Source organism: Bombina bombina, chromosome 4 (genome assembly GCF_027579735.1).
Source record: "Bombina bombina isolate aBomBom1 chromosome 4, aBomBom1.pri, whole genome shotgun sequence".
Taxonomy (NCBI): Eukaryota; Metazoa; Chordata; class Amphibia; order Anura; family Bombinatoridae; genus Bombina; species Bombina bombina.
The window spans coordinates 676,567,556-676,594,890 of NC_069502.1; the positions used below are offsets into that span (position 1 = coordinate 676,567,556).

Below are 27,335 nucleotides of genomic sequence, written 5' to 3' on the forward strand. Positions count from 1 at the left end.
ACAGTTATCCTACAGTCAGGTGAATGATGAAAAAAGAAATAGAAAACAGCCAATCAGCTTCACCGGTTCTTTGCTGATGTCTTACTTTGCTTTACAGTGATCCAAGGATTTTTCACTGAAATATTGCAATATCTCATAGTAAACTTCCTTAAAAGGACAGTAAAGTAAAAAAAAACTTTCATGATTCAGTTAGGGCATGTAATTTTAAACAATTTCCAAATCTACTTTTATCACAAATTTTGCTTTGTTCTCTTGGTATTCTTAGTTGAAAGCTAAACCTAAGAGGTTCATATGCTAATTTTATAGACCTTAAAGACTGCCGTTAATCTGAATGCATTTTGAGCACTAGAGGGCATTAGTTCATGTGTTTCATATAGCTAACATTGAGCTCATGTACATGAAGTGACCTAGGAGTGAGCACTGATTGGCTAAAATGCAAGTCTGTCAAAAGAGCTGAAATAAGGGGGCAGTCAGCAGAAGCGTTTAGATACAAGGTAATCACAGAGGTAAAACGTGTATTATTATAACCGTATTGGATATGCAAAACTGGGTTATGGGTAATAAAGGGATTATCTTTCTTTTTAAACAACAAAAATACTGGTGTTGACTGTCCCTTTAAACTGATGAGGGATATAACATGGCTATGCCTGTGTTTTATCTTAGTTTATATAAGGAGATCAAGCACAGGTCTTAATAACTGTAAACTTTATTAAGAATGCTATACACACACACACTATGCAAGAGGCACTTCCTGACTCTACCATTGTGCACATAACAACAGGTTGATATGGTTCATACCAACTGATAATCTGAATATCACACATTTCCCTTTTTCTTTTCTTTTTAAACAACAGAAAACTTAAAGTACATTTTTTTTTAAACTGTAGTCTATGTGAAGAAACTTCAGTCCCTTTTAACATTGTTCAATTAGACGATTAGGTTTTTTGATATATCGACCTGACCTTGTTTGCATTGCATCACTAGCAGGCAAGTCAGTCAAGCTTTGCAAAGTTTCTCTGGCATCTTCATTCTCCAACTGCAATGGAGTGTTCAATGTATCCTCACAGGTTTCCTTCACTACCGAATTGTTGTGAACTGATGGAATAGCCATCAAATGTCTACGATTCCTACGTAAACATTGCCCATCATTGGTTTGAACTACATACGATCTTGGAGAATATTGCTGGATAACTGTCCCTTCAGTATTCCAGCTGTTTGAACCTTGTACTCGCACAGGAGTTTGTACCTGAAGATTCTCCAAAGGCTTTGCAGCTCGGTCACAGTATTCATTCCTTTTTTCTCTGAGTTTTCAACATGTTTTTGTGGGAACCTTTTCCAAGGTTTCAGAACTGGTACTCGTGTGACCAGCTGTCTGCCAAACAATAATTCTGCCGGTGACTTCCCACATTTTAAAGGAGTAGCTCTATAGCTAAGAAGAGCCAGACATGGATCATTGTCTGCATCTGTTGCTTTACGAAGTATGTTTTTCACTATTTTTACTCCAGCTTCTGCTAATCCATTTGCTTGTGGATATCCCGGGCTGGATGTTCGATGTTCAAATTCATAGGTACTGGCAAAACCCCTAAACTCTCTACAATTGAATTGAGGACCATTGTCTGATATTATTACTCTTGGAATGCCATGTCTCGCCAAAATTGCTTTTACTTTTTTGATCACTGTACATGCTGACTCATCTTCCAATAATGCTATCTCTGGGTAATTAGAGAAGTAATCCATTACTAAGATATAATGCTGATTTTTGAAAACAAACAAGTCCATTCCTAACTTTTCCCAGGGTGCCAACGGGAAGTCCGTATCCAGTATAGGCTCTTTAGGTAACTGAGGTCTGAATTTTTGGCAAGTCCGGCATTGAGTGATCATTGTCTCAATGTTTTCATTCACATTTGGCCAGTACAAAATGTCTCTAGCTCGTCTTTTTGTCTTTTCTATACCTGAATGACCTTCATGTAGTCTTTTCAGTATTTGACTTTTTAAACTCGCTGGTACAATTATCTTTTGTCCTTTCAAAAGTACCCCTTTTATCAAAGAAATTTCAGAAATGTATGGTCTATACAGGGATGGCATTAGTGTCTTAGATTTTCCACTAGAAACTGCTTTCTTCACTTGACTTAAAAGAGCATCTGTTTCTGTAGCCTGTTCTATTGCTGCCCACATTGCATGACTAAACGGGGCTGTCTTCAAGATCAAATTGACGTGAACAGTCACCTCTTTCTGCAACTGTAAGTCCTCATTGTTAAATGGTAAGTAAGCTCGTGACAGAGCATCTGCTACCACCAACTCCTTGCCAGGTATAAAATCCAAGGTGAAGTCATACCTTTGAAGTCTCAAAACGTTGAATTCTTGGAGGTGCATCTATCAAGCCCTTTTGGTAGATGTGAATCAAAGGTTTCAGTTTCTGCTGAAAATACTCTTCCATACAAATAAACATGAAATTTTTCACATCCGTAAACTAGTCCCAGTGTTTCCTTTTCAATTTGAGCATATGATTTTTCAGTATCTGTCAATGCCCTAGATGCATAAGCCACAGGCATCCATCCCGAGCCTTGATTTTGAAATAGAACTGCTCCCAATCCATTTTGTGAAGCATCAGTTGACAACTTTGTTTTTGCCGTTGGATCAAAGAATTGCAGAGTTGGTGCAGTAGTAAGCATGTCCTTCAAAAACTTCCATTCTTTCTAGTGATTCTCTGACCATTCCCAGGAATAGTTTTTTCTGAGTAGTTGTCGCATTAGTACAGTTTTGTCTGGTAAATTTGGTATGAACTTGCCAAGGTAATTCACCATTCCTAGTAAGTGTTGTATATCTTGCTTATTTTCTGGCTGTGGCATTTCTGTAATTGCCTTAATCTTTTTCATGTCTGGTAAAACACCACCTCCTGTGAGTTGTTCTCCCAAATATTGAATTGAAGTTTTTCTGAATTGACACTTTGTCTTATTGAACTTCAAATTATTCTCCTTAGCAACATCTAAGACCATCTTTAGCCTTTCATCATGTTCTTGCTTGGTTTTACCCCAGATCAGAATATCATCAATGAATACGGTTGTGCCTGGTATTCGTTGCTGCATGGTACTATGAAACACTTCTGGTGCTGAACACAAGCCGAAGGGCAATTGTTTGTAACAGTACCTCCCATAAGGAGTATTAAAAGTGCAGATTTTCATGCTTTCCTCCTCCAGTGGAATTTGCCAAAATCCTGAGGATGCATCCAGTTTACTGAATACAGTTGCTCCACTTAGCTCCCCAAGCAATTCTGGTTTTGTTGGTAAATGGAAGTGTTCTCTTAAGATGCTTTTATTCAGTTCCTTGGGATCAATACAGATTCTGAAACCCCCATCCGGTTTTTCCACCAACACCATAGAATGAACCCATTCAGTAGGTGTCTTGATTTTCTTTATAATACCTTTATCCTCCATCCTGGCAAGTTCCCGTTTAAGACGATCCCTTAGAGCAACTGGAACATTTCGCATGGCATGCACTACTGGACGAGAACCTTCTTTTAGTTGTATTTTATGTTGCATTGGAAGACATCCTATTCCTTCAAATACTGCAGCATAGTCTGTTAATAAATGTTCTATGTTCTCTTCTTTATTAGTTCCTTCAATGGCATTTACCCTTTTAATCAGTCCTAAAGTTTCACACATTTGAAGACCCAGTAGAGCTGGTTTGTTTCCTGGAACTACCAGAATGTTCATTTTATGCATTTGATTTCCATATTCCAGGAACACACTGCACTTACCAAGCACTGGGATAAAATCCCCATTATATGTCTTTAGTTTAACTGAGCTTTTCAGAAGTTCTGGTTTGTTCTTCAATTGGTGATACTTGCTCTCAGGCATCAAATTAGCTTGTGCACCTGTATCTACTTTGTAAGCAATATTAGTGCCATTTGTAATAGCTTCAATGACCCACTCCTTATCTGTAGCTTTGGTTACGTCAAGTCAAGTCCAATAAAGAATTCTTCTGATTCCTCACTTTCTGACTGGTCAACAATGTGAACCGTTTTTTTAGCTTTACACATCTTTTGAAAGTGATTCCTTTTTCCACATTTTCTGCAGATTTGCCCATAAGCCTGACATTGTCTTATGCCATGCTGCTTTCCACATCTGGTACATAGCCAGTCTGATTCAGGCTGAGAATTTGCTGTTTGTGTGATAAAACTTTTTCCTTTCATTTTATTTTCATAATGTGGATGCACTTTGTTTTTCCCCACTGTAACTGACATTACTGATGTTGCTGCTGTACTGTGGCAGAGTGTGCGCACTTGTTCCTGTGCTGCCTCTGAACTTTGACAAATTTCTACTGCCTTTTCCAGTGTTAAATCTTTCTCTCTGAGCAAGCGTTCTTTAACCCTTATATTTCTGCTGCCCATGACTAACTGGTCTCTGATTAATGAGTTACACATTGCTCCATAATTACATGATCTACTTTTCAGTTTTAAGTCTGTTACATACTCCTCAATAGTCTCTGTTTCATTCTGCATTCTACATCTGAAAAGATACCTTTCATAGGTTTCATTGCGTCTAGGTACACAGTACTGTTCAAATTTGTCTAGAACAACCTGATAAACATCCCTTTCTTCATCTGTAAATGTGAAGGTGTTGTATACATCTATTGCTGCTGATCCTGCTACAGTCAGAAAAAGTGCAATCTTTTGTTCATCATCTTGCTCCTGAGCTCCTATAGCTCTAACATATAGCTGGAATCTTTGCTTAAACCTCTGCCATGCATCTTCCATATTACCAGTCATTTTCAATTCTGGTGGAGGATTTAACTTTTCCATCTTAATGTTCTGAATTATGCAGTATTAATATAAAAGTCTGTAGTGCTGTTAGAATCAATCAGTTGTACAAGTTATGATGCACTTACTCAGTTCATGAGAAGAAGCTGTAGTCACTCTGCCAGAGCCTTGACTCTCACACTTTCAATTTGCTGCAAAGATTTCTAATGGATTCCTCTGAGTCCTTGCTTGTCAGTTCAGATAGAAGCAGGGAACTCCTTATTCTGACACCATTTTTATCTTAGTTTATATAAGGAGATCAAGCACAGGTCTTCATAACTGTAAACTTTATTAAGAATGCTATACACACACACACTCTGCAAGAGGCACTTCCTGACTCTACCATTGTGCACATAACAGGTTGATATGGTTCATACCAACTGATAATCTCAATATCACACAGCCTGCACATGCAGATGCTTGCTCCCTTGCAAGTCCTGGGACTAGCATCCTAATTGGATGCCTAAAGTCCATTTACAGTGGTATGTGGCTACTGAGGAAATTTTGAGGTAAAATATCTTCCTTTTTTTACATAGAGATGATGAGGTAATATTTTCTAGTTAGCTTTTTACAGTTATGCTGCATCACTTTCAAATGCTTCAACAATTGGTTATCATGTTCATTAAATAATACTAAAACTTATTTACCTGGCTGATTTTATAAAGGTCACTCCACTTAATTATACAAACAAATCACACAGGCCATCAGATTAGCCTGTGGCACATTGCTAGGCAAAAATGGTTTATTTCTGAAAAACTTACATACAACCATTCAATATATATAGCAATTTACTGCTATTACCAATTTTGCTTCATTCTCTTGTTATCCTTTCCTAAAGGAGTAACGGTGCAGTTCTAGGAGCTAGCTGAACGCATCGGTAAGATAATCACAATAGGCATTAATGTGCAGCCACCAATCAGCAGCTATCTCCCAGCTTCTGAGCCTACCTAGGTATACTTTTCAACAAATGATACCATGTGAACAAAACAAATTAGATAAAAGTAGTAAATTGGAAAGTTGTTTAAAACTGTATGCTCTGTCTGAATCAAAAAAATAAATAAAATGGGTTTTGTGTACCTTTAATCAAGGATTCACACAAAGTTTTTTTTCTTGAATTAAAGGGACAGTAAAGTCAGATTTATACTTTGAGAATTAAGATAGAACACTGTTTTTCAAACCTGTCTTCAGGCCTCCCTAACAGGTCACATTTTCAGGATATCTGAACTGGAGCACATGTGAAATGATCAGCTGATTAGTAAACACGGTTATTAACCTGATCTTACCCAAAATAATCCTAAAAATCTGGCCTGTTAGAGAGACCCAAGGACAGGTTTGAAAACCAGTGAGTTAGAGTTTACATCTATTATCAAATTTGCTTATATTTCTCTGTTATTTTTTGTTGAAGAGTACACCAAAGTAGAGTCATAGGAGCTCAGAAACTTGTCCTTAGCACTCAATGTCAGCAGCGTTTGTAACAATGTATAATACTGCAACAAACCACTTTCAGACACATGCACGTTCCTTATATCCTATGAGCCTACCTGAGTTTATTATTTAACCAAAAAAAAGTAAAGTTTTTTTTTAATTACATGCTTTGGGCTAGATTTATTAAGCTGCGAATGCAGCGGTTTCCACGCCAGCCTTCAGGCTCGCTGGAAACAAACGTTAAGATGCAGCTTTAACTCATACAACTCAGATATGATCGGGATGATTGACATGTTGTTAGACCCTAATCTATCTTTTGGCCCCCACATAGAAAAACGTGCATCTAAACTTTATCCAAAACTAGGTGCCCTGTACAGAAACAAATCCTGCCTCAGTCCTACAGTAAAGGAAAAGATTGTACAGCAAATGCTGATGCCTATCATGGATTATGGGGACATAGTATATGCACCTGCTCCGCAAACTCACCTTAATAATCTAAATACGTTATATAACTCGTTCTGCCACTTTGTGCTACAATGTAACTACAGGACCCACCATTGTGACATGCTAAAAGAACTAAACTGGCTGTCGCTGGAATCCAGACGCACCCTCCATCTTACCTGCCTTGTGTTTAAGAGCCTTTCTGGGAAGCTCCCACCCTACCTGAGCAGAATGCTCTCTTCAGCTATTCCCACCTCCTATAACCTCTGATCCAGTACCAGCACATTATTTTGCTTGCCTCAATACAAAAAGAAAGCAGCTCGATCCTCCTTTTCCTACAGAGCACCGAAAATATGATATGACCTCCCTCACACTTTCAAACCTTCCCCAAGCCTAATATCCTTTAAGAGATCCCTCTCTACATATCGCAAAACAGAATGCACCTGTCATGGTTGATTATATATTTCCTACCTGTTCTATGTTAAATTTTTGCATATATTGCGTATTATTGTTTTTGTATTTTATTGTACCCTATTGTATCAATGCAATGTTTTATGAACACAGGACATACTTGAAAATGAGAGAAATCTCAATGTATCCTTCCTGGTAAAATATTTTTTAAATAAATAAATAATTGACACTCCCTGCTAGCCGCAAATGTGCAGGGGGCGGCATTGCACAAGCATTTCACAAGAAATGCTTGTGCAATTATAAATGCAGACAGCGTATGCTGTTGGCATTTAGCAATGTCGGGCGGACATGATCGGCTACAGCGGGTCATGTCCTTCCAACATTTAATAAATCTACCCCTTAGTTTGAACCAGTGTTTCTCAACTCCAGTCCTCAAGTTTTCCTAACAGGCCAGATTTTCATGATATCTTAACTAGAGCACAGGTGAAATAATCAGCAGGTGGGTGAGAGCAGGTTAGTAACCATGGTTACGGATCAGCTGATTATTTCACCTGTGCTCTAGTTTAGATGTCCTGTTAGGTGTACTTGAGGACTGGAGTAGCAAAAACTGAAAACCATGACATTTTAATTCTGACTTAAAGTTAATGCTTTAATTTTTGTTTAAAAAGTAAAAATACAACTAAAATAACACTTTAAAATAATTGTGTGAACAAATGTAAATATGATCATATGATTGCAATAATTGGAATAACTGTATTCAAATATTTTAGGAAGTCAATATTGCATAATTAGTTGTCATGTTTTGCTTTAACTGCATATCTTTGGATTCCTGTCATACTTGTGAATGCTTACCTTGCTTTTGTTTATATATTAATTTACAGATTAAGGGGCCGATTTACTATGCAGCGTATGCTACAGTTTCCGTGCAAGCCTGCAGGCTCGACGGAAACAAGATTTAAAGGGACAGTAAACCTTAAAATTAATGTTATATAATTCTGCACATAGTGCAGAATTATATAACATTATATTAGCCAACCATTATTTAACATAATATTGCCTTTTTATTTTTAGCAAAAAACGCTGTTTTACAGACCCGCTCTCTGTGCTCTTCTGAGCGGGTCTGTTTTTTTTCCTCAGCGCATCGAGCCAGCTGTATTGTCACAGCTCGGCCCGACCGCGCCATAAGACTAAGTGCAGCTCGCTCCTGCTGTCAGACAGAGAGGGAGCGAGCTGCACTTAGTCTTATGGCGCGGTCGGGCCGGGCTGTGACTATACAGCTGGCTCGATGCGCTGAGGAAAAAAAACAGACCCGCTCAGAAGAGCCCAGAGAGCGGGTCTGTAAAACAGCGTTTTTTGCTAAAAATAAAAAGGCAATATTATGTTAAATAATGGTTGGCTAATATAATGTTATATAATTCTGCACTATGTGCAGAATTATATAACATTAATTTTAAGGTTTACTGACCCTTTAAGAAGCAGCGGTCCTAAGACCTCTGCTACTTAATTCATCCGCCATCTCTGAGGCGGCAGACAGTAATCATCCTGATTGGATACGATCTGGATGATTCACACCCCCTAGTGGCCGATTGGCCGTGAGTGTGCAGGGGGCAGTATTGCACAAGTATTTCACTAGTAATGCTTGTGCTATGATAAATGCCGACAGTGAATGCTGTCGTCATTTATCGATGTGGGACAGATATGATCTGCTACAGCGGATCATGTCCGCCCGCACATTCAAAAATCAGCCCCTAAGTGTTTTTTTTTTAGTTAAATAACAACTCTCCTTATTGATTGGAATTGTTTAAAAGTGATTAAAAACACTGCCCTACCATGTCTTATTGTAACTTAGACTATAGGCCCAATATAACTTAGTTGTCTTGCAATACATAATATGTTAAAGTTATGCTGTTTTACTTTACCTCATGAGGTGGCAAACTCTTAAGCTTTTCACAGTTTCCATTGCTGCACATTATATTTTTGACAGCTTGAGCAATGGCTGTAACAGCTAAAATAGTGCTGTACGTTGTACTAATTTCAATATGTTGCACCAAATAGTCATCATTTGCAAGGTTGATATTCCCCACGCTGCATGCCAAGGCAGATTTCTGGCTTATGGAATCTGTCTGAGGACAATATTTAGAAGAAGAATTAATACAATCCAGGTATTTCTTGTAGTCATCAGTACAGCCAAATCGTAGCTCTTTATACGCTTTAAGAAATGTATTTATTGCTCCATGTGGTGGAGGCTGGAGGTTTTTCAGATAATCATCAAACCCCTGTACTTGCCTTGCTTCAAAATCAATTCCAAGTATAGTTCCAACTTTATTAATATTTTTTATTCTAGAAACTTCTCTGGAGATTGACCAACTGTCACTTGCAATCCATGTTCTGGAAATATTCCTTCTTATACACTCCTGCAAAACTTTAATGATAGTTGGTGAGTTTGCAAAAATGACCACAACATTAGCAGTACAGTTGCTAAGCTCATTAAGAATTATGTTTATTTCTTTTGCCATAGAAGGATATTCCACATTTGATGGAACAATTTTAGAAAATGCTTTACATATTCTCTCTTCTTCCAGAAATCTGTTTATGTAGTCAAGTCCTGAACGTCCATAGTCATCATCACTTGAAATCACACCAACCCAGTTCCAACCAAATGCTCTGATAAGCTTAGCAATAGTTTGTGTTTGATATTTGTCACTTGGAACAGTACGTAGAAATGAAGGGAACTTCAAAGTATCACTGAGAAATGTGACAGTTGAAGCGGGACTCACCTAGAGGGACAGAAAATCAGCAATAAATAATTCAATATTAAGTGAAAGCACATTTTACATTGTAATACTTTTTAAATAACAATACAATACAAATTCAGCAATATATAATTTAATAATAAGTGAAAGCACATTTAAGATTGTAATATTTTTTAAATATTCAGCAATATATAATGTTATAAAATAATAGGCAACTGTGTAACCCTTGATGGTTGATGCAGCTTTAGAAAAGCACGTGTTAGGTTTTATTTACAGTGGAGGTTTGTACCCATGACAAGGCCTTCTCTCCATACTCCCCAGAAAAAAAGGTTATTGACATTAATGTCCCACAGTGATTTTTCTGTATAGTAGTCAATTTTTTTTAATGGAACAACATATTAAAAAAACTGTTTTTTATTTCATAGAGTTCAAATGCAGGTAATGACTGACTGTGTACAAGAGGCGTATATATCATGTGCATGAATACAAGTATATAAGTAATTAAATTAACTAGATTAAAATTATTTGTTCTCTGCAGCACTTAGAGGGTAGTGACCAACTGCTTGATATGACTGAGAAAGGGGTAGATTTACCAGGTGCCGGGTGGACATGATTTGCTGTAGCGAATCATGTCCGCCCAACATCACTAAATGCTGACAGCATACGCTGTCTACATTTAACATTGCACAAGCATTTGATTGATTGATTTGATTGCAGTCCACCACATAAAAGGTGGCGGACAAGTTAAGGAGCAGTGGTCTTACGACTGCTGCTTTAAACTTACATTTCTGGCGAGCCGGAAACGATGGGCGTAGAAAGTAGCATCCGCTGTTGAGTTTGGTTCTACCTGTTCTTTTATTTGGTAGTGAAAGGATTGGTAATTATTATCCATTATTTATTGGGTGAAAAACTGAGAAATAATGTTAGCTCTGGTAGTTAGATCTGGTAGTAAGAGAGCTTACAGATAATCTGTTATTCGAAAGGGTCAACTCTATTCTTCTTGATAAGGTGGTTCTGAGGTCATGTGTTGTGTTTTGTATGAAAATGATAAACTCATGTCTCTAATATTTGGAATCCAGCATATTGACAGCAGACTGCAATAATTACTGACACGGAGAAGAGGGCATTATTAAAGCCTGTGAGAACTGGCTACACTCTGTGCTAGTCTATGTAAAACAAAATTTATGCTTACCTGATAAATTTATTTCTCTTGTGGTGTATCCAGTCCACGGATCATCCATTACTTGTGGGATATTCTCCTTCCCAACAGGAAGCTGCAAGAGGATCACCCACAGCAGAGCTGTCTATATAGCTCCTCCTCTAACTGCCACTACCAGTCATTCAACTGAAGACAAGCAAGAGAAAGGAGAAACCATGGGGTGCAGTGGTGACTGTAGTTTAAAAATAAAACACACCTGTCTTAAAATGACAGGGCGGGCCGTGGACTAGATACACCACAAGAGAAATAAATTTATCAGGTAAGCATAAATTTTGTTTTCTCTTGTAAGGTGTATCCAGTCCACGGATCATCCATTACTTGTGGGATACCAATACCAAAGCTATAGAACACGGATGAAGGGAGGGACAAGGCAGGTGCTTAAATGGAAGGCACCACTGCCTGCAAAACCTTTCTCCCAAAAATAGCCTCCGAAGAAGCAAAAGTATCAAATTTATAGAATTTTGAAAAAGTATGAAGCGAAGACCAAGTCGCCGCCTTACAAATCTGTTCAACAGAAGCCTCATTCTTAAAAGCCCATGTGGAAGCTACTGCTCTAGTAGAATGAGCTGTAATCCTTTCAGGAGGCTGCTGGCCAGCAGTCTCATAAGCTAAGCGTATTATTCTCCTTAGCTAAAAAGAAAGAGAAGTTGCCGAAGCCTTTTGGCCTCTCCTCTGTCCAGAGTAGACAACAAACAATGCAGATGTTTGACGAAAATATTTAGTAGCTTGTAAATAAAACTTTAAAGCACAAACCACGTCAAGATTGTGTAAAAGACGTTCCTTCTTTGAAGAAGGATTAGGACACAGTGACGGTACAACAATCTCCTGATTGATATTTTTATTAGATACCACCTTATGTAAAAAAACAGGTTTGGTACGTAACACTACCTTATCAGAATGAAACATGAGATAAGGAGAATCACATTGTAAAGCAGATAACTCCGAAACTCTTCGAGCCGAGGAGATATCTACTAAAAACAAAACTTTCCAAGATAAGAGCTTAATATTTATGGAATGCAAAGGTTCAAACGGAACCCCTTGAAGAACCTTAAGAACTAAATTTAAACTCCAAGGCGGAGCAACAGGTTTATACGCAGGCTTAATTCTGACTAAAGCCTGACAAAACGTCTGCACGTCTGGAACCTCAGCCAGATGTTTGTGCAAAAGAATAGACAGAACAGAAATCTGTCCCTTTAAGGAACTTGCTGACAAAACCCTTCTCCAATCCATCTTGGAGAAAAGATAATATCCTAGGAATCCTGACCTTACTCCATGAGTAACCCTTGGATTCACACCAATGAAGATATTTACACCATATCTTATGATAGATTTTCCTGGTGACAGGCTTTCGCGCCTGTATTAAGGTATCAATGACCGACTCGGAGAAACCACGCTTTGATAAAATCAAGCGTTCAATCTCCAAGCAGTCAGCCGCAGAGAAATTAGATTTGGATGGTTGAAAGGACCCTGAAGTAGAAGGTCCTGTCTCAGAGGAAGAGTCCATGGTGGAAAGGATGACATGTCCACCAGATCTGCATACCAAGTCCTGCGTGGCCACGCAGGTGCTATCAAAATCACTGAAGCTCTCTCCTGCTTGATCTTGGCAATCAGACGAGGGAGCAGAGGAAACGGTGGAAACACATAAGCCAGGTTGAAGGACCAAGGCGCTGCTAGAGCATCTATCAGCGCTGCCTTGGGATCCCTGGACCTGGATCCGTAACAAGGAAGCTTGACGTTCTGGCGAGACACCCTGAGATCCAGTTCTGGTTTGCCCCAACGTTGAATCAACTATGCAAACACCTCCGGATGGAGCTCCCACTCCCCCGGATGAAGAGTCTGTCAACTTCGAAAATCCGCCTCCCAGTTCTCTACACCTGGGATATGGATAGCTGATAGTTGGCAAGAGTGAATCTCTGCCCAACGAATAATCTTTGAAACCTCCAACATCACTAGGGAACTCCTTGTTCCCCCTTTATGGTGGATGTAAGCTACAGTCGTGATGTTGTCCGACTGAAATCTGATGAACCTCACTGCCGCTAGCTGAGGCCAAGCCTGAAGAGCATTGAATATCGCTCTTAATTCCAGAATTTTTATCGGAAGGAGAGCCTCCTCCTGAGTCCATGACCCCTGAGCCTTCAGAGAGTTCCAGACTGCTCCCCAGCCCAGAAGGCTGGCATCTGTAGTTACTATGGTCCAATCTGGCCTGCGGAAGGTCATACCTTTGGGCAGATGGACTCGAGATAGCCACCAGAGAAGAGAATCCCTGGTCTCGTGATCCAGATTTAGTAGAGGGGACAAATCTGTGTAATCCCCATTCCACTGACTGAGCATGCAGAGTTGCAGCGGTCTGAGATGTAGGCGGGCAAAAGGCACTATGTCCATTGCCGCTACCATTAAGCCGATTACTTCCATACACTGAGCCACCGAAGGGCGAGAAGTAGAATAAAGAACACGGCAGAAATTTAGAAGTTTTGACAACCTGGCCTCTGTCAGGTAAATCCTCATTTCTACAGAATCTATCAGAGTTCCCAGGAAGGAAACTCTTGTGAGAGGGGATAGAGAACTCTTCTTTTCGTTCACTTTCCACCCATGAGACCTCAGGAATGTCAGAACAATGTCCGTATGGGACTTGGCAATTTGGAAATTCGACGCCTGTATCAGAATGTCATCTAAGTAAGGGGCTACTGCTATGCCCTGCGGCCTTAGGACCGCCAGAAGTGCCCCCAGATACTTCATAAAGATTCTTGGTGCCGTAGCTAACCCAAAGGGAAGAGCCACAAACTGGTAATGCCTGTCTAGGAAGGCAAACCTGAGAAACCGATGATGATCTTTGTGTATCGGAATGTGAAGATAAGCATCCTTTAAGTCCACGGTAGTCATGTATTGACCCTCCTGAATCATAGGTAGGATGGTTCGAATAGTCTCCATCTTGAAAGATGGGACCCTGAGAAATTTGTTTAGGATCTTGAGATCTAAGATTGGTCTGAAGGTTCCCTCTTTCTTGGGAACCACAAATAGATTTGAATAGAATCCTTGCCCCTGTTCCTCCTTTGGAACTGGGTGGATCACTCCCATAACTAGGAGGTCTTGAACATAATGTAAGAATACCTCTCTCTTTATCTGGTCTGCAGATAATTGTGAAAGGTGAAATCTTCCTTTTGGGGAAGAAGCTTTGAAGTCCAGAAGATATCCCTGGGACACAATTTCCAATGCCCAGGGATCCTGGACATCCCTTGCCCAAGCCTGGGCGAAGAGAGAAAGTCTGCCCCTTACTAGATCTGTTACCGGATCGGGGGCCAATCTTTCATGCTGTCTTAGAGGCAGCAGCAGGCTTCTTGGCCTGTTTACCTTTGTTCCAAGCCTGGTTAGGTCTCCAGACTGGCTTGGACTGGGCAAAATTTCCCTCTTGTTTTGTATTAGAGGAAGATGATGCCGCGCTCGTCTTAAAGTTTCGAAAGGCACGAAAATTAGTTTGTTTGGTCCTTAATTTGTTAGACCTATCCTGAGGAAGGGCATGACATTTTCCTCCAGTAATATCAGAAATGATCTCCTTCAGTCCAGGCCCGAATAGGGTCTGCCCCTTGAAGGGAATATTGAGAAGCTTAGACTTTGATGTAACGTCAGCTGACCAGGATTTAAGCCATAGCGTGCTACGTGCCTGAATAGCAAAACCTGAGTTCTTAGCCGTTAGTTTAGTTAAATGAACAATGGCGTCAGAAACAAAGGAATTGGCTAGCTTAAGCGCTTTAAGCTTGTCAAGTATATCATCCAATGGAGTTTCTACCTGTAAGGCCTCTTCCAGAGACTCAAACCAGAAGGCCGCAGCAGCAGTGACCGGGGCAATGCATGCAAGAGGCTGGAGAATAAAACCTTGTTGAATAAACATTTTCTTAAGGTAACCCTCTAACTTTTTATCCATTGGATCTAGGAAAGCACAACTGTCCTCAATGGGGATAGTTGTACGCTTAGCTAGGGTAGAAACTGCTACCTCCACCTTAGGGACCGTTTGCCATAAGTCCTGTGTAGCGGCATCTATTGGAAACATTTTCTTAAAAATAGGAGGGGGAGAGAACAGTACGCCTGGTCTATCAAATTCCTTAGTAGCAATTTCTGAAAACCTTTTAGGTATTGGAAAAACATCAGTGTAAACAGGCACTGCATAGTATTTATCCAATCTACACAATTTCTCTGGCACTATTATGATGTCACAGTCATCCAGAGTAGCTAAAACCTCCCTGAGCAACACGCGGAGGTGTTCAAGCTTAAATTTAAATGTTGACATATCAGAATCAGGTTGAAGGATCTTCCCTGAGTCAGAAAAATCACCCACAGAAAGAAGCTCTCCTGCCTCAGCTTCTGCATATTGTGAGGGGATATCAGACATAGCTACTAAAGCGTCAGAGTGCTCTGTATTTTTTCTAGCCCCAGAGCTGTCTCGCTTTCCTTGTAACCCTGGTAGTTTGGACAATACCGCTGTAAGGGTATGATACATAACTGCCGCCATGTCTTGTAAAGTAAACGCCATGGGCGCGCTAGATGTATTTGGCGCCTCTTGAGCGGGAGTCCCTTGAGCGGGAGTCAAAGGTTCTGGCACGTGAGGCGAGTTAGTCGACATAACTTCCCCCTTGTCAGTTTCCTCTGGTGATAAATTTTTTAAAGACAGAATATGATCTTTATAACTTAAAGTAAGATCAGTACATTTGGTACACATTCTAAGAGGGGGTTCCACAATGGCTTCTAAACATAATGAACAAGGAGTTTTAAACAGACTAGCAATGAGACCAGCAAGCTTGGAAAACACTTTGATAAATGTAAACAAGCAAAAAATAAAAACGGTACTGTGCCTTTAAGAGAAACAAATTTTGTCAGAAATTGAAAAACAGTGATAAAAAGCAGTAAATCTTACGAAATTTTTACAGTGTGTATAATAGACTAACAGAGTATTGCACCCACTTGCAAATGGATGATTAACCCCTTAGTTTCAAAACTGGATCAAAAAAACCATATAAACGTTTTTTCAACAGTCACAACAAACTGCCACAGCTCTGCTGTGGCCCTACCTGCCCATATAACGACTTTGAAAGGCACAAAAACCATTTAGAGAGGTCCTAAGTGTTCAGGGGACTCCTTCAGGGAAACTGGATGTCTCAAGCTGCAAAATCTAATGTGCATTTAGGCGCGAAAATAGGCCCCTGCCAACCTGTATTCACAGTGAAAGGGCCTAACAAAACTATCCCTAGGCAAAATCTAGCCAGCCATGTGGAAAAAACTGGGCCCCAATAAAGTTTTATCACCAATATGTATAAAAAAAAAAACGTTTAAACACTTCCAGCAAACGTTTTATTTTTCAGTAATGTGAGAAAGTAATAAGAATATTACCTTTTCCAGCAAGCATGATACTAGTCGTTATTAAATCACTGTAATCAGGCTTACCTTAAATAAATCCGGTATTAACAGCATTTTCTAGCATATTCATTTCTCTAGAAAAATTTAAACTGCACATACCTCATAGCAGGAGACCCTGCACGCCATTCCCCCAGCTGAAGTTACCTCTCTCTTCAGTAATGTGTGAGAACAGCAATGGATCTTAGTTACAACCTGCTAAGATCATCAAAGACCACAGGCAGACTCTTCTTCTACTTTCTGCCTGAGGCTAAAATAGTACAACTCCGGTACCATTTGAAAATAACAAACTTTTGATTGAAGATAAACTAAATAAAAACACCACATCTCTCTAGCTACTTCCTTTCTTGTTGAGAGCTGCAAGAGAATGACTGGTAGTGGCAGTTAGAGGAGGAGCTATATAGACAGCTCTGCTGTGGGTGATACTCTTGCAGCTTCCTGTTGGGAAGGAGAATATCCCACAAGTAATGGATGATCCGTGGACTGGATACACCTTACAAGAGAAAGAGTGTTTATCCCAATCTGTAGAATTTATGAAATATTGTGCATAAGTAATATGTTTATATATGTGTATATATGCTATTTGAATATGTAAAAATATATGGATATATATATTTATTTCTGTCACTCTTGGCATACCACTTTTGTGGATTTTATGCATGGGTATCTTAAGAGTTAAACAGTTAACATTAATAATTATCTGGCTTTTGCTTTAGTTAGTACAAACGTGTTATTTGTTGGTTCTGAGTTGGAAACGAACAATAAATATATATATTTTTTTGCTATTTGTATAGCTTTAGTAGCTGATATTATTTGCAGGATCCCAGGATATAATGTAATTGGAGCTTACTAAAAAAAAAACATTAGTTAAAATATAACTTTACTTGATATAATAAAAACACCATTAAGGTTTACCTTATGCAGCTGGAATCATCTTTATCTTTCAACAGAGTTACTTTTCAAGAAAAGCTTTGTTAAAAGTGCTAACGTCCTACAGCCTAGGTATCTGTTCATTTAAGGCGCTAGACAAAATCGCTATAAGTCACAGGGAAGTCTCAGACTAAGTATAAAAGGCAAGGGACATCTCCTTACACATGCGACCAGACTACAAGTAGAGAGCAAAAATATTAGTAGTTAAATCAATTGCACTCTTATTCTTGTGCTTGGAGCAAAAGCCTCAGTTGCGTTAACATTTGGAGGACTGATCCCTCACCTCATAGTCTTCTATGGGGCAAGTGTATAACTGTGTATGTGTGTATACATATGTATGTTCACGTATATATATATATATATATATATATATATATATACAGTAATTATACACATACAAATCCACACACACATATATAAGGGTGGAAAAATATCACTATGGTATACTAGTTAGGGGTTAAAGGCTACTAGTCCAGAAGGAAAAAGTAGTAGTCCACTCAATGTTAAAGATAGAAAAAAGTCTAAGTTGTCCAGAACCCCTAGACCACTTGAAATTTCAAGCCGTGTATATATATATATATATATATATATATATATATATACACACACACACTCTGCATATCCATATCTCCGGACAAAAAAAGAAGAAAAAAAAAAAAGTAAAAAAATATGTCTAACTTTATTTTGGAAAAAAGGTTAAAATCTTTTGCATGTAAAAACATGAAAATTCAGTTACAAGCCTAAGTACAAACAACAGCAGCCAGACATGTTTCGGGCCTAATGTCTGCCCTTGTAGTATATATGTAATATAATATTTTATTATTATGTCAAACCAAACCTTAATGTTGAGTTTAAAATATATAGATCTAGAAATCTGTATTACCTACATAAAAAGCATAATTTCTTTTGTGTTGAAAATAAAAAAAATTGTAAAAATAAAATTCTAAATTTATAATACATTGTAAATATTTATATCATATTATAGAAAAAGAGTAGTATAATCACTAATATATTCCGGGCAAACATATGCAACTCCCAAAATATATCAAAGAACAATGTACAGAATAATAAAGAATCAGAAATGCAACCTAAAACATTGAATAACAAATTAATCTACATTGTATGCTCACAGGAAACTACTGGCGCTCACACCTGTCTATATTGAAAATCAACATTATGGAGCTATGTCTGGCTTAGCGATACAGAAAAAAAATAATAAAAAAAATGTCTGACTCTAAGCACCCAAAAGCTGAAGAAGGATGTACAGTGAGCATTAAGGTGCCAGATGTAGACAGAGCAAAGACGAACAGTCGTTCAGCTTTAGCTGTTGTGCTTTATGAAACAGATGATGGCTTCAATCAATGGAGGCTTAAATCTATTCAATGTAAAATGTAGTAGCAAAGATAAAATTCCTCAAGATGAAGGGGTATAATTATTAAGCAGCGGATGCTGCTGTTTCCGCGCGAGCCTTCCGGCTCACTAGAAACTTAGGTTAAGAAGCAGGAGTCTTACGAGGGACGGCATTGCACAAGCATTTCACCAGAAATGCTTGTGCAATGATAAATGCAGACAGCGTATGCTGACGGCATTTATCAATGTCCACCTGACATTTGATAAATCTTCCCTGAAGGATTAAGCTCACATTCTATTGGCTGATTTTAACAGCCAATAGAATGCCAGCTCAATCCTATTGGCTGATTGCATCAGCCAATAGGATTTTTTCTACCTTAATTCCGATTGGCTGATAGAATTCTATCAGCCAATCGGAATTGAAGGGACGCCATCTTGGATGACGTCACTTAAAGGAACCGTCATTTAGTAAGAAGACGTCGAAAGAAGAGGATGCTCCGCGTCGGATGTCTTGAAGATGGACCCGCTCCACGCCAGATGGATGAAGATAGAAGATGCCGTCTGGATGAAGACTTCTGCCCTTCTGGAGGACCATTTCGCCCAGCTTCGTTGAGGACTTCGGCCCGGTTGGGTGAAGACTTCTCAAGGTAGGGTGATCTTCAAGGGGTTAGTGTTAGGTTTTATTAAGGAGGAATTGGGGGGGGTTAAAGTAGGGCTGGGTGTGTGGGTGGTGGGTTTTAATGTTGGGGGGGTATTGTACCTTTTTTTACAGGTAAAAGAGCTGATTACTTTGGGGCAATGCCCCACAAAAGGCCTTTTTAAGGGCTATTTGTAATTTAGTATAGGGTAGGGCTTTTTATTATATTGGGGGGCTTTTTTATTTTATTAGGGGGATTAGATTAGGTGTAATTAGTTTAAAAAACTTGTAATTATTTTATTTTTTTCTGTAATTTAGTGTTTGTTTTTTTCGTACTTTAGATAATTGTATTTAATCGTAGTTAATTTAGGGAATTAATTTAATTATAGTGTAGTGTTAGGTGTAATTGTAACTTAGGTTAGGTTTTATTTTACAGGTAAATTTGTATTTATTTTAACTAGGTAGCTAATAAATAGTTAATAACTATTTAATAACTATTCTACCTAATTAAAATAAATACAAAGTTGCCTGTAAAATAAAAATAAATCCTAAGCTAGATACAATGTAACTATTAGTTATACTGTAGCTAGTTTAGGATTTATTTTATAGGTAAGTATTTAGTTTTAAATAGGAATAATTTAGTTAATTGTAGTTATTTTTTTAGATTATTTTAAATTATATTTAAGTTAGGGGGTGTTAGGGTTAATAACTTTAATATAGTGGCGGCGACGTTGGGGGCAGCAGATTAGGGGCTAATAAATGTAGGTAGGTGGCGGCGATGTTAGGGACGGCAGATTATGAGTTAATAAAATGTAACTAGTGTTTGCAAGTTGGGAGTGCGGCGGTTTAGGGGTTAATATATTTATTATAGTGGTGGCGATGTCCGGTTCAGCAGATTAGGGGTTAAAATTTTTATTTTAGTGTTTGCAATGTTGGGGGGGACCTCGCTTTAGGGGTTAATAGGTAGTTTATGGGTGTCAGTGTACTTTTTAGCACTTTAGTTAAGAGTTTTATGCTACGGCGTTGTAGTGTGAAACTCTTAACTACTGACTTTAAAATGCGGTACCAGGCTTGACAGGAGAGGGTCTACCCCTCACTGTTTGGAAGACTCGTAATACCAGAGCTATGCAAGTCCCATTGAAAAAATAGGATACGTGACGTAAGTGGATTTGCTGTATTTTCGAGTCTGGCTGAAAAAGTAAACAATGAGCCTGTCATTTCAAGACTCGTAATACCGGCGGGCGTTAAAAAGCAGCGCTGGGACCTCTGAACTCTGTTTTTTTAAGCCTAACACAAGACTCATAATCTAGGCGTATGTTTTTTCATGGGATTCCCATAGCGCCGGTATTACGAGTTTTGCAGTACGGCTAAAAAGCTAATGTTACAGCCTAAAACGACAAGATCTGTACCGCCATCTAAAGTCAGTAGTTATGAGCTTTACGCTACAAAGCTGTAGCATAAAACTCATAACTAAAGTGTTACAAAGTACACTAACACCCATAAACTACCTATTAACCCCTAAGCCGAGCCCTCCCACATCGCAAACACTATATTAAATTTATTAACCCCTAAGCTGCCACTCCCGATATCGCCACCACTAAAAAATGTATTAACCCCAATTCCGCCGCTCCCCAACACTGTCGCCACTATGATAAACTTATTAACCCCTAAACCACCGCTCTCCCACATCATAAGCACTATTTAACTATTATTAACCCCTAATCTGCCATCCACCCACACCACCGCTATAATAAACCTATTAACCCTTAACCCGCAAGCCCCCCAAAATGAAATATACTAAAATAAACTATTAACCCCTAAACCGAAATCCCCCACAACAAAAGAAACTAATTTAAACTAGTAGCCCCTAAACCTAACGACCCCCTAACTTTATATTAAAATTACAATTTCCCTAGGTTAAATTAAATTAAAACGTACCTGTCAAATTAAAAAAAAATATTTTTAAACTAACAATTAAACTATAATAATTATTAAACCAAAATTAAACTAACTACCAATTAAATAAAACTAAACTACCAATAAAAATACTAACACTACTCTAAAAATTACAAAAAGTATCTAATTACAGAAATAAAAACTAACTAAATTATAAAAACAAACACTAAATTACGAAAAATAAAATAACAAATTATCAAAAATTAAAAAGAATTACACCAAATCTAATAGCTCTATCAAAATAAAAAAGCCCTCCCAAAATAGAAAAACCCTAGCCTACATTAAACTACCAATGGCCCTTAAAGGGCATTTTGTGGGGCATTGCCCCAAAGATATCAGCTCTTTTACCTGTAAAAAAAAAATACAAACACCCCCCCAACAGTAAAACCCACCACCCACACAACCAATCCCCCCCAAAAAAAACCTAATCTAAAACACCTAAGCTCCCTATTGTCCTGAAAAGGGCATTTGTATGGGCATTCTCATCCAGCCGGCGTGGAGCGGGTCCATCCTGAAGACATCCGGCGCAGAGCATCCTCTTTATATGGTCTCCGCTGTACACTGAATCTTCAATGCAAGGGACGCAATTCAAGATGGTGTCCATTGCATTCCTATTGGCTGAAAAATTTGAATCAGCCAATAGGAATTAGGGCTGCTAAAATCCTATTGACTATTCAAATCAGCAAATAGGATATAAGCAGCTCTCATTCTGTTGACAGATTAGGGGTGTTTAAACGTAGGATTTATGTTAGGGTGTTAGGTTTAAACTGTATTTTTTATTTCCCCATAGACATCAATGGGGCTGTGTTACGGAACTTTTGTTTCCACAATCGCAGGTGTTTTTTTTTTTTTTTTGCCGGCTCTCCCCATTGATGTCTATGGTGAAATCATGCACAAGCACGTCTCAGCAGCGATCTGATTGTGTGCAGTATGGAGCTCAACGCAACCATATCACACGCAAAAGGCATATGTTTGAAAACTTGTAATGGTAGCGCTATAGGAAATTAAATAACGTAACTTAACGTAAATTAACTTCTCTATAGCGCTTAAAACTCGTAATCTAGGTGATAGTTTAGTTAATTTACACATTAAGGGCCAGATTACAAGTGGAGCGTTATTTAGCCCTCCTAATTGCACGCTAACACCACTAGAAGTAAGGTTTTTGCGCGCATCAGGTAGTGCTCATATTACAAGTTATAAGTAAAATGTTTTCACTTGTGCGCTAATCTGATGTGAGCAAAAAGTCCAATTTACAAGATCTCGATTCCCCTGTCAAAGTCAATATAGTAAAAACAGCCTAATAGTGCGTAAATGTTTTTTTTATCTATTTGACTGCAAAAGGGCGCCAATGCACTTCTATATATGTCTATATATGTATTCAAGTGTGTTTATATGTATATATACTGTATGTCTGTAAATATACTTTTGGCCCTTCTAAATCAAACACCTTGTCATATTCTAGATCACTTTAAAATAACTTTTATGCATTTATTTCAAAATTAAACATACAGTATATCTTACTTTTAATATGTATATATATGTGAATGTAATACTTTTTAATTTTAATATGTTTTGTTTTAATGAACTGATATTCTAACCCTAACACTTTACTTAAGGAGGGATATTTATCAAGCCGTCAACCGCAAATACGCTGGAATTCCGCAGCGTTATTGTGGAGAGCCTGATTCCCCTTATTTATCAAAGTCTACAGACCGGCAAAAGTTGAAATCTGTGACGTAAAATACGATCCGCCGGTCTCAGTCCAACACAGATTGATGCTTACGTCACTACAGATGTTCTGAATGCAAATTCGGCACTATCTGACTACTTTTGCTAGTTAACAAACTGCTAACAGATACGCTCACGGCTATGCCGGACCAGCGTACCTGCTTTTCAATCCGCTGCCCTGGAAGCGGCGGATGCCATAGGAATCAATGGGAGTCTGAAAGCAGCGAAAGCTTATGTTCGCTGCTGCTCGATATCCCATTGATTCCTAGGGGAGAATAAAAGTAACATTTACACCTAACACCCTAACAAGTAACCCGAGTCTAAACACCCCTAATCTGCCACCCCCTACACTGCTGCCACCTACATTATACGTATTAACCCCTAATCTGCCGCCCGCCACCGTCGCCACCTACATTATACTTATTAACTCCTAAACTGCCGCCACCTACATTATACTTATTAACCCCTAATCTGCCGCCCGCCACCACCGCCACCTACATTATACTTATTAACCCCTAATCTGCTGCCCGCCACCGCCGCCACCTACATTATACTTATTAACTCCTAATCTGCCTCCCCGACACCGCCACCACCTACATTATACTTATTAACTCCTAATCTGCCACCCCAACACCGCCGCCACCTACATTATACTTATTAACCCCTAATCTGCCGCCCTCTACACCGCCGCCACCTACATTATGTTATTAACCCCTAATCTTCAGTCCGCCACCGCCGCCACCAACATTGTGTTCTTAACCCCTAATCTTCCTCCCCGACACCGCCGCCACCTACATAAAAGTATTAACCCCTATCACGCCGCTCCCGGACCCCACCGTAACTAAATAAAGTAATTAACCCCTAAACCCCTGGCCTCCCACATCACTACCACTTACTAAACCAATTAACCCCTAAAACTAACAACCCGCTAACTTTATATTAAATATTAAATCATCCCTATCTTATAATAAATTTAAACTTACCATTAGATTTAAATTAAACTATATTAAACTAATAATTAATCTACCCTAACTATTATACAAAATTACATTAAACTATATTAAACTATTAATTAATCTACCCTAACTGTTATACTAAAATTACATTAAACTACAAATTAAATTAAATATATTATACCAAAAACTAACAACTAAGTTACAAAAAATAACAAACACTAAGTTACAAAAAAAAAATAAACACTAAGATACATAATAGGATTTGTTCAACCTTAATTACGATTGGCTGATAGAATTCTATCAGCCAATCAGAATCTAAGGGACGCCATCTTGGATGACGTAATTTAAAGGAACATTCATTGTAAAGAAGACGTTGAACGAAGAGGATGCTCCGTGTCAGATGTCTTGAAGAAGGAGCCGCTCCACGCCGGATGGATGAAGATAGAAGATGTCATCTGGATGAAGACTTCTGCGGGATTCGATGAGGACTTCTGCCGCTTCATTGAGGATGGATGTCGGCTCTTCAGAAACTGTAAGTGGATCTTCGGGGGTTAGTGTTAGGCTTTTTTAAGGGTTTATTGGGTGGGTTTTAATTTTAGATTAGGGTTTGGGCTTTTGAAAAAGAGCTAAATGCCCTTTTAAGGGCAATGCCTATACAGGGCAATGGGGAGCAATGGGGAGCTTAGGTTTTTTAGATTAGGTTTTTATTTGGGGGGTTGGTTGTGTGGGTGGTGGGTTTTACTGTTGGGGGGGCTGCTTGTATTATTTTTTTTACAGGTAAAAGAGCTTAAAGGGTCATTGGCAGTTTATTGTAGGCTAGGGGTATTTTTTATTTTGGGTGGGGCTTTTTTATTTTCATTGGGCTCTTAGATTAGGTGTAATTAGTTTAAATCTTTGATAATTTATTTTTTATTTTGTGTAACAGTGTTTTTTTTTTTTTTTGTAACTTAGTGTTTGTTGTATTTTGTAACTTAGTTGTTAGTTTTTGGTAACTTTGTAATTTGTAATAGTAGATTTAAATTATTTGAGTAGGGTTAGGTTTTTAAATATATAATATATTTAATTTAATTTGTAGTTTAATGTAGTTTTAGTATAACAGTTAGGGTAGATTATTTTTTAGTTTAATATAGTTTAATGTAATTTTAGTATAACAGTTAGGGTACATTAATTATTAGTTTAATATAGTTTAATGTAATTTTAGTATAATAGTTAGGGTAGATTATTTTTTAGTTTAATATAGTTTAATGTAATTTTAGTATAACAGTTAGGGTAGATTAATTATTAGTTTAATATAGTTTAATGTAATTTTAGTATAACAGTTAGGGTAGATTAATTATTATTTTATTATAGTTTAATATAGTTAATTTAAATCTAAAGTTAAGTTTAAATTTATTATAAATAGGAATGAGTTAATATTTAATATAAAGTTAGCGGGTTGTTAGGTTTAGGGGTTAATAGGTTAATTTAGTATATGGCGATGTGGGCGGCTAGCGGTTTAGGGGTTAATAGGTTTAGTAAGTGGTAGTGATGTGGGAGGCCAGAGGTTTAGGGGTTAATACGTTTATTAGAGTTGCGGCGGTGTCGGGGAGCAGCGGGATAGGGGTTAATAACTTTATTTAGTTGCGGCGGGGTCCAGGAGCGGCGGGATAGAGGTTACAGTTTAGTATAGTGGCGGTGTTTAGTGACAGGGTATAAATAAAGCTGTGAAAAAGCCGAATAGCAGTGAGATCGATGACTGTTTAGTTAACAACAGTCCGCTGCTCATCGCCCTGTACTTGGTGCGCGGCTTTTTGACAACTTTTTATATAAATATGGAGAGCGTATTCTGGTCCACGGTCACGATGTAAGGCGATGTCAGGCAAGCGTATTGGTGCCGGCGAATGCAAGTAAGTTGACGGCTTGATAAATAGGCCTCAATTTCTCTAGTTATGCTAACTATTTTAGCGCTCTTATGTGTTGTGTTCGTGCACAGCACATAACTCACAACATGTTATTTGAGCTGTGTTTAGTATGGCCGTACCATTATTTGAAATGATATGGCATGCAAAAGAGATGCTGTCCTCGCTAAACATTCTGTGGTAATTCTGTTTAACCATTCACTTGTAATAGCAGATTGTCTGCTATTCATAGAGCAGGCTCCCAATATTAATAGCACACTCTGCACCATTAATAGTGCTGCACTTGTAATCTGGGCAATTGGAATCTGTGACACAGTGTGCCTAGAACATTTACATAGAAAACGTGGCACTTTCCCTTCATAGACATTAGGCCTCCACATGGGACTCTAAAAGGCAAAGGCTGCAGACTGGAGCTCCACTCTAGACAGGAAATGTGAGAAGGAAGCACGGAGGAAGTAATTGTAACTGTACAGGATGTGATGGGCAATTTTCCCAGGCATAAGAATCCAAATTCTAGATGTTAGATGCTAGATGCTTTTGATGCCTTGGCTTCCAGGTTCATCTAGCCCTAATTTCTTTCATGTAATTGGCAAGAGTCCATGAACTAGTGACATATGGGATATACAATCCTACCAGGAGGGGCAAACTTTCCCAAACCTCAAAATGCCTATAATTTATAAATACACCCCTCACCACACAAACAATTCAGTTTTACAAACTTTGCCTCCCTATGGAGGTGGTGCAGTAAGTTTGTGCTTGATTTTCTTCTGTTATATGTGCTTCTCATCATTTTGAAGCCTGATTCCTCTCACAGTGCAGTGAATGTCAGAGGGATGTGAAGGGAGTATCACCTATTGAATTCTATGGTTTTCCTTGCGGGAAATCTTTTCATAGGTTCTCTGTTATTAGTCAAAGAGATTCATCTCCTACCTCCCTTTTCAGATCGATGATATACTCTCATATTCCATTACCTATACTGATAACTGTTTCAGTACTGGTTTGGCCATCTGCTATATGTGGATGGGTGTCTTTCGGTAAGTATGTTTTCATTGCTTAAGACACTCTCAGCTATGGTTTTGCACTTTATGTATTAATATAAAGTTCTAAAAATATATGTATTGTACTTTTATTCGCCGTGAGTCAGGTTTATGTATATTTCCTTTTGCAGACTATCAGTTTCAAAATTGGGAAAATATATTTAGGAAGTTATTTTTTCTTAAATATATATTTCTTAAAAATTATTTATTTATTTCCCACTTCCTATATGCTCCTTTGCTTTTTCTATGCTCAGAGGGCTATGTTGTTTGCATTTTTTCCCATTCCTGAAACTGCAATGTAAGGAAATTGATAATTTTGCTTTATATGTTGTTTTTTCTCTTACATTTGCAAGATGTCTCAATCTGATCCTGTCTCAGAAATCACTGTTGGAT

At 38.3% G+C, this 27,335-nt stretch overlaps 1 protein-coding gene across 1 annotated transcript in view; it reads right to left on the reverse strand.

Moving 5' to 3' along the window:
• LOC128657756 (G-protein coupled receptor family C group 6 member A-like) overlaps positions 1–27,335 on the reverse strand; it is a 94,697-nt gene that overhangs the window by 31,194 nt on the left and 36,168 nt on the right. The window contains exon 3 of the mRNA XM_053712166.1: positions 8,995–9,852. Coding sequence (XP_053568141.1) covers positions 8,995–9,852 — 858 coding nt within the window. The remainder of the gene's footprint in view (positions 1–8,994; positions 9,853–27,335) is intronic.